The 11,591-nt window shown below is 42.4% G+C and overlaps 1 protein-coding gene across 1 annotated transcript; it reads left to right on the top strand.

Annotated features, from left to right (window-relative positions):
- Positions 1 to 2,299: 2,299 nt before the first annotated feature.
- atxn1l (ataxin 1-like) lies at positions 2,300 to 11,174 on the top strand. The gene is made up of 3 exons (XM_055036913.1): positions 2,300 to 2,426; positions 4,339 to 5,492; positions 5,977 to 11,174. Exons 2-3 carry the CDS (start codon positions 4,461 to 4,463, stop codon positions 7,408 to 7,410), a joined length of 2,466 nt encoding a protein of 821 aa, XP_054892888.1. The 5' UTR covers positions 2,300 to 2,426; positions 4,339 to 4,460; the 3' UTR covers positions 7,411 to 11,174.
- The last annotated feature ends 417 nt before the right edge of the window (positions 11,175 to 11,591 follow it).

The following is an 11,591-nucleotide window of genomic DNA, read 5'->3' as shown; positions in this document are numbered from 1 at the left end:
TACTGTATTAGCTGTTAAATCCAAGCTGGTTTAATAACAAGAAATGTTTTGTAGGATTATTGCTGAAACTATCACCACAAGTGGGGAATATAATCTGAAGAGAAACTAAAACGGTTCCCACAAACCATCTATTTCTTAGAATCAGTTTTTTTTGTTTCGTTTTTTTCTGTTAGTTTTTACGTTAAGTTGCTCTTTTTCCCTCAAGTTAATAAAGGACACAATGCAGAAGATTTGTCAGTTCAAGACTACTTAACTTTCCTGTTGTTCAAAAGATGAACAAACGAATATGAATGGAAAAGCTTTGTTTTGCATCCAAACTGGGGATGCATCTAAATCCAGTCCAAGAATTAAAAATATAGTTTATTATCCAGAAGTAAAAGAATCTGAGGCAAAACAAAATAAAATTTATAGTAAAATTCTCCATTTTGAATGTTTGTGTCTTTATCTATCTGACTGAATCTAAATTACCATAAGAATTGGATGAAAATATAATTTTTGATTTAGTGCCAAAGTCATTATTTAAGTATAAATCAAAATAAATAAAAACAATGTTTTTTCTTTCTTTTTGCAATTTGGATATTTATCTTTTAGACACAAATCTGGGATCACTTTTTCAATATTGCATTTTGTTTTTGCTTTCTTCAAATTTCTAAAATGATAATCAAATGTAAACCAGACATGATTCGGTGAAAACATATTTCATACAGGAAATCATTTCAGAACACAACCCTCCGGCTCCCCCTGCTGTGTGTCATTTAAGTCGCTTCATGCAATCAAAGTGTGAAAAACTCTAATGGACTCTAACAGAGTCAAAAATCAACTATTAAAGCAATTTTGACCGAACCAACAGTCGACACAGACTTGTTCTGCATTCATTCCTCCACTTGAAAGTAGAGGTCGATTGATTTTTCCTTCACCGTCCATGCTGTTAGCTTTGCTTTTCGTCGTTTGTTTTATATTTCTTCTAAATTTATTCTTGACTCGAAGCATTGTACAATAAGGATGCAGCTCGTCTGGTTAGAAGGAGTCTGCAAGTCCCTAGTATTCGTAGGTGTTTGTGTGGTTTTTTATATCAGTTGTGGGTTTGTGCTGCTGATTCACATCTATGTACAGAACCAGGCATGTATGCTTCATGACGATGTGTCAAAAACAAAAAGGTCAATTCACTTTCTGTTGCTCTAGAATAGTCTCACATAAGGTTTTTCTTGTTCTAAAAATGACAATCGTAGAGGTGCAGGTGCACTACAAAAAATGGAAACATAAGACAAATTGTTTCCTTGATTAAACTCAAAATGTGAAATTCAAATGCGCTCTTCTGCAGATTCATATCACACAAAATTATGTATTTCTAGTAGGGAATGGAGAGGTGAGGAGTTCCAGTTAATTTGGATGATTATGAAAATTACAAATGTAGTTTCTTAGAACATTTTTATATAAGGCTGTTAAAAACAGAAATATGTTATGGCCATAGAAGGATCTGTACTTTCAAGGGAAAGACTGCAAGGGCAGAAACACAGATTTATGTGTCCAAGCATATTGAATCAAAATTGAGTGGAAGGAAAAAGTGTAGCAGAAGTTGCACAAACAAAGGGAAGAACAGCAACTTTAAGATGATTTTGAAGCAAAGCCCATTAAAGAGTCAGAACTTTAAAAGCCACCACCCACAGAGCTCCTGGACATGTGTAATAAATGTGTAATAATCGTTGCTTTCCTTATGTTAATCTAATTCTAAGGGAAAAAAAAGACTGGACCCTGACTTGGGGGCTCAAAGTACTCTTTTCAAAATAAATCCAAATTTCAAAAAGCTGAAATGCAGTGTTTAACCACCATGGCATCACTGAGCTTCATGTCCAACATAACACTGAGCTGCAAGATGCTATAAAAGCAATGCAGGTTTTTACTAACCCCTCAGCAGATCTACAGGCTGACACCGTCCATGCTACGCTGCATCGATGCAGTAATTTAGGAAAAGAAGCCCCAGTCAAGCATACTCCGGGTATACTTTTCAGTGGACTTTTTAAAAGTCAGTCTTATTACATTTTTAGAAACTGAATCTGGTGTTTTCTTTATATGTAATATACAACTATTTAACTAATTCATCCCAACAGCAGTCCCTCCCTGCTGCTTATTCTATCAATTAATTCAACTGACTTCATTCAACACCTGCTTTATAGCTGCTGCCTCATCCTCCCGCATAATTGGACCACAAATGCTTATTCTTAAATAGACATTACACACCACTTACTTGGAAAAACAGGAAATTGAATCAAGCAGTGACATCATTCGCGAGCGCCTCTGCTGGCCTTTGAGATGGGCTTCACTCGTTAGCCTTGATTATTTTTTTTTTCCCCTTCCAATCATCCCCCCTCGCATGTCCACTTTTGTTTTTATTACAAAGAAACGCCCGTCCGCGATGACATTAGAAGGTGAGTGTGCGGGACGAGACGCACATTTGCGGCGAACGCTGCGTTTGTTGCCATCTTAGCTGTGAGTCAGACTCTTGTGGCTAGTTAGCCGCGGAGCTAACTAGCCTCCTCCTCCTCGATGTTTTCAGATAATAAACAGCTGTGTTGATAGAATGAACCGATATTATTAAATGTCCGCGTTAGAAACGTGTTGAGTGTTTATTGCCGGGGGGATAATTGTCACCGTGCCAGCTCTAATATTTAAAGAGGAAACTATTTATGTATGTCCAGGTAGCTAGCTAACTTTAGCCAAATGAGCCAGGAGGCTAACGATTAAAACTGACTTTTGATATGGAAGTTAAACAAACCCAAAACTCTGGCGATAGTTTTGATTCCTCTCTTCTTTTGTGGTTTTTTTTAAATTTTAGCTGAGAAGTTTTCGATGAGAAAAATCAAGAATGTGCATAAAGAGAAATGAGAAAAAGTTACTAAATTAATAAATGATTCCAACCATTGATCAACATGCCTGTTTTAAACTCTTCACCCTGTTTAAAAGTGATTTTACTGAAGTTGAAGCTGACATGTTGCAGACTGGTTCAATGGCCACAGATCTTCCCCCTGAAAGAAGGCAACACTTGAGATGATTCATGTTATAAATAGCTCAGAGTCTGGTGTGTTTCTGATGCAAATTTAGTTGTAATTTCAGTTCTTTGGTAGTTGTACATGTTTCACTTTGATGCCTCTATGGCTGTAATGCTTTTTTAATGTGCAGGTTTTCTGCAGCCTCGCAGATTTTTACCCTGCAGGTATTCGGTTACGTTTACATGCATGGTAGCTTTTGTTGAGGGATCATCGGATTTGGCCAAATATGAATGAATTTTGAGCAAGTTTTAGCTTCGAAAACAGAGGTTTCAACAAAAAAGCAAAACCTGTCATCAAGTTAGTCTGTGCTGTGTGGTTAAATGGTTTTTAAAAACATCTAGAAGAACAATCGTGTAAGTAGTTATTGCTTCCTTAATTTATGTAGATCCTAAAATTAAATCTCAATGGTCTTAAAACATAAAAAATGTAATTTAATAAAGTTTACAGAAATCTGAAAATGGTTTTTCCTATTATCAGGTCAGTGAATCTTTGTTTCTTTTCTTGCTTTGAATCTCATATTGACCTCAAAATCCTTACATAATTATAACAGTTATTTAGTTGTTTTTTTTTGTGTGTTTTTTTGGCTTTAGAAAATTTGCAATTATTTTTATTTTATAAATTAAGTCTTGAAAACAAAGTTTGCTGGACGATAAATTGCTCCAGAAGTTATTGCGATAAACAATATTGGATTAAGACCACTTTCAAGCAATATAATGCAAGTTCATATTCCTCAAAGATCAATAGACTTTAAATTCTAATGGACATTTAACACTGGAACCGGAAGATGGTTTAAATATCAAAAATGAATAAACAAAACAACAGAAAACAATACATAAAATAAATTTTAAAAGTCTCTGTGAACAAAATTGTTCTTCAACAAAGGGCTAGTTGAGACAAAAGCACCAGACTGAAGACTTTTGTCATCTAGTTTTTGGTAGGAAGAGAAGAAAAAAAAAAGAGAAAAATTATAATTTATGTAAATAGAAATGATTGAGTTTGCTTGAATGTGTCATGTTATTAATTGATTTATTGCTTATTATGTTGTGACAGAGGTGAGTTTATTAAAATGGTTTATTATTTGATCTGCACCAGCCAAGCTTTTGATTGCATGCATTATTTTTATTTACAAACTTTTTCAGAGAAGCGCAATTATTCTTTTTTAGACACAACTCATAGTATGACATGTCTACTGTTAAAAAAAACCCTAAACAGTTCTGTATTTTTCTCCTTTTATGTTGAGTTACGCCTTAGACTTACACATCCTGAGTGTGTGTGTTGTGTGTCTTCCTAGGTGAACTGGCAGACAGGGTCAGCCAGGTGATTTCAGAGCTGGTTGCGGTGCGGGCTGGCTGGCTTGCAGGTTTCAGTTCCTGTGCCGTGCAGTAAAGCGACTTGGTTGGTCAAAGGATTGCAATGAAACCAGCTCAGGAGCGCAACCAGGAGAGCCTGCCTCCTAAGAAGAGGGACCTCCCTCACAGCAACAGCGGCGGTGGCGGAGGGGCGGGCGGGGGCGGAGCTTCGGTAGGCGCCAGCAGCGCCGCTGGAGGAGGTAACGGAGAAGCTGAAGTTGTTTCCATCCACAACTCTGCAGCCGGCAGTGAGACTCAGGGAGGGAATCCATCAGCAGAGTGGCCACGAACTCATCCGGAGCATCACTATGGAGTGGATAATTCAGAGAGCATCTCAGCGGGGCCTGTCGATCAGTACAGTATGATTTATAAAGTGGCTGTTCCTTCTGTTACCTACTCGCCCACCAGCCTCCACCCAGTGTTAAGCCACATCTCGCCCACATACACCGTACACTCTCCCCTCCTGCAGCATCCAGGCCTTCCCTATCCTCCCCTGGGTTACGCTCACATCCCTCATCCGTCTCTCCAGTTTGTTAGTTCACCGTACGCTGCCGTTCCTTACGCCGTCCCGTCCGGCTTCGTCCCTGGATCGCTGATTTCTCCGTCAGGCGCCATCCCTCAGCCCCATGCCGTGTCCCACCTGGTTCCCTATCCATCCGTCATACAGGACGGAGTGGTTTCCCCACCTCCCCAGGCCCAGGCTCATACGTTTACCAAACTTGCAGCGCCAGGTGGCGTCCCGCTGATGATGCCCTCAGAGCAAGCCGCCCAGCAGCACATTGGTACTATCGGGGTCATACCTGCCTCAGAGATCAGCTCCAGAGGGATGCCAATCTTCTACCAGCCCCAGAGCAGCCGGGGGGCGTCCGTCCCCGGCGACCTCCACAACGAAGCAGAGATTAATGGCGGCGATAAAGAGCAAGGAGTCAGGGACGTCCTGCACGACTCTGCCTACGCTTCCAGAAATGCACATCTGCAGCAGGTAGTGTCCATCTCCGCAGCGCAGGAGCACAGCCAAGAAAGGGCCCTGCAGAACCGACGCCTGGAAGGCCGAAGCTCTCCTGGTCAGCGCAGCACTCCGGACAGCGATCTGGAGGTAAGACTTGCTCACGGCTCAATAATGGAGCCTAAAAATTAGAACAGGCACGAAATTTCAACCATGCTGTTGAATTTATTGAGATGATGTTGATTGGAATTAATGCACATTTTTCTAATTACTCTGTTTTCTATCTTCACCGGGGCAGGCTATAATCAAAATGTATTAAGTTTGTAAAAAAAAAAAGAAGTTGGCCGTCAGTATGTCATTTACAGGTTGTAAAATTTGTCATCGTAGGACTTTTTTTGTTGTTGTTTTTGTTTTTTTTTAGTTAATTTGTGTAGTTTTGGTTACAAAATGTGGAGCTGGAAAGGTTTGAAAACTTAACTTGAAAATACTTGAAAAGGACTTGAATTCTACTGTGGGAAAAGTAGCCCGTAAAAAGTTTTGTGAATTTATTTCAAAAGGCAACTTTTAAGATTTAAATGTTTGTTGCAATGAAACTCAAAATGTCCCCACACTGACTCCTCGGTTTGCCTCCCAGGTGCAGCAGGTTGTTGGCCACCTGGCTAGCTCGAGTCAAGGTGTTGGCGGGGTGCGGAAGGAGGTCTCGTTTGCCCCCTTGAATCTCTCTCAGGGGGTCCAAAGAACCAGAGACGTCCACGGAGAGAGCCCGGCTGTTTCCAGCAGGGCTGTGCATTCGGCGCAACCGCTGAGTTACGTTGAACACAAAGTCGGCGGGCTCCAGCAGCAGCCGGGTCACGCCGTTATGCTGACCAACGGGCAGCCGGTGCTCGTTCCTCTCGACTATCAGCTGCAGCGTCAGTCCCAGCCGCAGCAACACTACCCAGGACAGGCGAGCGACGCCGCCGCCGCAAAGGCCTCCATTAACCCAAGCTTTAAAACCTCTGAGTCTCCAGGCAGAGCCGGCCTCCCTGAAAAGGTGGAGCCGACCGCAGCTAAGCAGCAGCAGCATCATCATCAGCAGCAGCAGCCTTCTCTACAGCCATCGGTTCACTCTGCAGCAGAGCCAACTCAAGCTTCAGGTATCCCGGCGGCGGCGCCTGGCAGTAACCCGTCACATTTCATGAAGGGGGCGATCATCCAGCTGGCCACGGGGGAGCTGAAGCGTGTGGAGGATCTGCAAACTCAGGATTTTGTGCGAAGTGCAGAGGTCAGCGGAGGGCTCAAGATCGACTCCAGCATGGTGATGGACATCCGGTCCAGCCAGCAGAGACCGGGTCTGGTGTCTCTGCATTTCACGGTGGGGGAGCAGCAGAGCAAGGTGACCATCGACGTCCCGCCAGAGCACCCGTTCTTTGTGTTCGGCCAGGGTTGGTCGTCGTGCAGCCCCGAGCGCACGGCCCAGCTGTACGGCCTGACCTGCCACCTCCTGCAAGTAGGGGACATGTGCGTGTCCATCACGCTGCAGCAGCAGCAGCAGCTTCAGCCGCAGCTGCAGAAGCAACCGCAGCATCACAACTCGCAGCAGCAGAACGTGTCAAGAACTTTAGGCAAAAGCAACGCGGCATCGGGACCCGGTCACCAGCTCATGGGGCCTCCCGCGCCCCAACAGCTGCGGCCGCAGGCTCACTTCAGGATGGACCGCGTCCACAGAGAACGGCAGCAGGACGGCGAGGGCGGCGTGCTGGAAAAGGACGAAGCACACTTAGCAGCTGTTGGACACACTGAATCCCCCGTCCGGCGAGGCCGGACCTCCACGGAGCATCCCAGGAGTCAGAGCAGCTACCACTTGCACACAGAGGGCTCCGCTTTCGCCGGGACCGGCATGCCCGCCACGCAGGCCGCGCTCGGCGCCTCTCAGAGGCGCTGGTCGTCGCCTGGCCTCCAAAGATACAGCATGAAGGGAGACGAAGGGTCGCGCCCTCAGATAATCGCCTCTGGCCACACGAGGCCTTCTTTCATCCCCCAGGAGGTGAAACTGTCCATCGAGGGGCGCTCTAACGCAGGGAAGTAGCATCACATTTGGTAGCAACCGCAGGAGAGACTGCCAGGAGCGAGAACGAGTCTGACAAGGAGAGAAAGAGGAAAAAAACAGTGTGAATGTAGCCTCAGAATGTTTGAGATTTTGCACACCTAAAAGTACACAAAGACACATGATTTTGTCGAGCTTCTTGAGGAGCTTCGCTTCGATGTTACTCAGCCACGAAAAACAGAAACCTTTGGTTTCCCAGCCTGCTGAGGTCTGACAGGAACATGAAAAGCTAAGTAGAACGTATGTAGCTTCTAAACGCCTGCCATAGTCCTTACACACTGCTTTTCTCTTCCTCGCTCCCTCCTTCGTCTCCACCTCCTTGTACCCACACCTGGACATTTTCACAAAACGACACTTTGGCTTTTACCTTCTGACCAAAACGCTCTCAATGGGAAATGCAACAATGCGTGCAGCCTCAAAGCACAGCTACCAACTCTGATGTTAAAAATCACAGCCAGCGATCTTTAGATGTCAACACTCCTAAAATATTATTTTTTTTATCTCTTTATATGTATATTTATGAAGCATTTACCCCCCAAAAAAGTGGAGCCCCTGACATCAACAGGGTGTGATGTCGTCCATTAAGACCAGCTGTCAGCAGGAAATCTGTCTCTGTTTCTCTCCAACTCATTCGTTTTTAGTAAGTCAGTCTCCAAAGATAGACGCAAGATTCTGTTTCAGGGCAAAAAACGGCGCAGGCTTGCATGTCTTACAATCGAGTTGTTCACTGATCAATTCCCTGTTCCTTCATTTAGCTCCATTTCATCAGAACTGAAACGATGCCTTTTTCTCTCTGAGACAACAGAGTTTTGCATTCCAGCGTGATTTTTGTCATTTGGAGTACATTTCTTTTTCCACGTAGGGAGTAATCGATGCCCCGCTTCTCTCTGTACCTCTCGGCTTTCTCCACCAGGTCGGTGAACTTTGGTGCGTTTTCATGTATTCGCTGCAGGAGGCGCTGGCTGCTTCTTCACTTAAGCCGTCTGGGGGGAAACGATTGAGAGAAACACCCACCTGTTGCATCTTGCAATTTGCCCTGAAAGGAGAATGTGTGTGTGTGTGTGTGCGCGTGCGTGTGTGTGCGCGAGCGAGGCCGTGTCGAAGCTCGAGTCTTGTCTTTTCTCCGTTCTTTTAAAGAAAGCAATAGTTTTGTTGTTTCCCCCCGAAGCCTTTGGCTGTCCCGGGAATTTCATTGTCTGGTCCGCTACAAAGAGACGATGCATTATTTTGGTCTTCAGTTTCGACACGCTCTTCTGTTAAATTCAAACAACATTTAAACTAAATTGTTGACTCGTTAATTTTCCGAAATGCAACTTTTCAGGAGGCTCTGGTTTAACAGATTGCTTGTGTTTCAATTCAAAGTCATTTTCTAATGTCTTCTGTCGCCCATCGTGTTCATTCAGTCCATCCTCTGTAGGAATCACAGCTTCCTGTTTTTATCTCGTCGTTTGAAGGGAATCAGTTTGAAGTGTTGTTGGGAGAAAGCAGAACAAAAAAAAAAACTGACTTGTATTTCTTTCTCTTTTTTTTTTAACTGTTTACAAATCAGCCGAGATGAATGCTGCAGTTCCTACCTTCTGACGTATTTCTATCTTGAGAAATTGAAAGTGCAATTAGATCATACATAAATGCATCCGGAGGTCTCGAATCAGACGATATTCCTCATGCAGACATTCCCATCAGAAAAGCGACACATTAATAGTTTCTGGTCCTTTTTTATGAAACTTGAATATAACGCGATTATTCACTTTAAAGCATTTTCATTTTGCCCAAAAGCTTCAGGGGATTTTCTCTTGCACACACACAGAGCTACTGCTTCTGCTGGCCGTATGGCTTCTCCTTCTTGACCTCAAACCAGTTTATAAAAGTAGTTGCAGTAAAGCGTATTACAGTCAGAGGTTCAGGAATGGACAATTTGAACCTTTTTGGTATTTGTTTTGGTTGATACTGAAGTGTGATTGATTACAAATCGATTCCTGAATGCATTTTTATGCGGAAGGCATTTCTGTACTGCTACGATGGACGAGGGCAAAGAGGGTTTAGTTTTTCCCCCCGCCCAGCACCCAACACATGCTCGTCAAAGCGTAAGCAATACTCATTCATCGTGAGTCGATAACTTTATGTGGTCTTGGTGTTTTCTATGCAGTAATCTCAGTACCAACGTCCAGGATTGTCTTCAGTGTACTGAGCTGCAGCAGCTCTGATTGTCGGATGCAGTCGTTTGAAACGTTTCTTTTTGACTGACCTACTTTATAGGAATTAAAAGCAGTGTTTTTGGTTTACCTCTGTGTTTTTTGTTGTTGTTGTCGTCCAACAGTTGTCGTCTTTCTGAATGCTGAGTGAAACCGTTTCCATCTTCCTTCTTTGACGCCACGCATTTAAAGCCAAATCACTCGAGACGCGCCTCTTGGACCGTCCGTCCGGCGTTGTTTTGGTTGAGGTCACAGTTTCAATGGGGTTCACTGTCTGGTGGAAGCAGTGCCACTTGTGGTCTCAACCCCCCCCCCCCAAGCGAGGCCGTCCTGCGTCGATGATTTCCTCTTTGTTCCCATCCTTCGCTTTGAGTGGCATGTGCTGTTTTTAAAAAAATGAATCCTCCGTCACGTCGTTGTATAAAATTGCACTAAATGTCGTCCTTCAGTGTTCGCAAATGAAATCTGTTGGTAAACTGAAGACTTTCCAATTGTAAAGCACACAAAATCGTGGAGAAATCGCAGGTTTTGTGTTTCTGTAGATAGGTTGTATTTTTTTTCCTGTGTAGATAGCTTTGATCGAAGATGATGATGATGATGACGCTTGTTTATAATGCCTTAAATTCAGCTTTGTACAATGTGTCCAAACGAACAACGGACTCTGTGTTCTCCATTCAGGTTGTACGAGAGCATATCAGAAAGGTCAGGCTTGACGAGCAGAAACCTGCGCACGTCGATGAGACTGAGTTTTGTAGAACTCGTTGCCTCCCGTTTTTTAGTTTTGTTTCTTTTTTTTTTTTGTTTGTTTTATATTCCTATCTCTGACTTTTTAATCTGTAGATTTTCAGTATGTGGAGGAGAAAGCGCAAGAAGCTTTCCTCAGCACTTTTTTTTACAAGATGAGTTCAAGAGCATCAGCTGTGGAGGAGAAATCCTTCCACTTAACCCATGCATAGACAGATGCACAGAGCAGATGTTTCTTTATTATTATTATTATTATTGCACAAGATCAGTAGGTTTTTAATGGCCAGAATCATCAGGTTGTGAAAGGTCCGGCGCTGCGTCCCAACGTTTCTGGGCGGCAGAAGCGGAAAAGTATGAACTACGTCCATCTTTTATTAAACTGCTAACACAAACTTAGTAAGATTGTGGTGTTGCTTGATGTCAAATCAAATCAGGAGAATGCAAATGGTTAAAAGTTTTAAAGAAGTCTGTATTTTCAGATTTGACATGATTTTTTTTAAATTTGTTTTTTTGTTTTTTCCTCTGCACAAGGTGACATTGCTTTTTGTGATGTGAAACTTAAAAACTGAACAGCATCTTTTTTTTCCTATTTTCTTTTAAAATGCCTAAATCTGCAAAATATATGCAATTATGTAAATGTAACATTCAATCCTCAAGTATAATCCAGGTTGTATGAACTTTGTATAGTGAGTTTTAATATTGTATGGCCGTACCAATATGTATTGATCTCTATCAGAAGCCTTAGAGTTGTTGACCCAAAGTGCTCCCTTAGGAAGAAAAAAAAACCCACACCTACCTGACTTTAAGAAAGCATTAATATCTCTATTTTGTTGCATTTTTATTTGTACCCTTTTTTTTTTAAATACAATAGATTTGTACTGTATATTTGTACCTCTGTGAACTTCTTAGGGTGTTTTTTTTTTTTTTTTTTTACTTGTTTTGCTGTTTTAATTTTACGTACTTTAAGGACACAAAGATATTGTATTTTTATTGTTACAGCTAACATGAGACGTTGCATTTATCATGTTTAAGTAAACACAATATAATATATATAAATATATATACAAATATAAATAAAATTGATAAACCCAGATTGTTTTCTGTGTGTTTGACTATTTAACATGTTACCATTTAAATATCTGAGACAGCGGTTCCAGCAGCAGGTATGATTCCTCGGTTTATGAAATTTGTGAAGACAAATTAGTTTTCTGGAGCTTAAACGAATCA

Source organism: Poeciliopsis prolifica, unplaced genomic scaffold (genome assembly GCF_027474105.1).
Source record: "Poeciliopsis prolifica strain line A6 unplaced genomic scaffold, Auburn_PproV2 SCAFFOLD011, whole genome shotgun sequence".
In the NCBI taxonomy this organism is placed as follows: Eukaryota; Metazoa; Chordata; class Actinopteri; order Cyprinodontiformes; family Poeciliidae; genus Poeciliopsis; species Poeciliopsis prolifica.
The sequence above is the reverse complement of the archived record's forward strand: the minus strand, read 5'-3'. Positions and strand labels throughout refer to the sequence as shown.

Coding starts and splice junctions, on each gene's coding strand:
- atxn1l (XM_055036913.1), top strand. CDS start 4,461: ATGAAACCAGCTCAGGAGCGCAACCAGGAGAGCCTGCCTCCTAAGAAG. Junction 5,493..5,976: donor CTCCGGACAGCGATCTGGAG/GTAAGACTTGCT, acceptor TTTGCCTCCCAG/GTGCAGCAGGTTGTTGGCCA.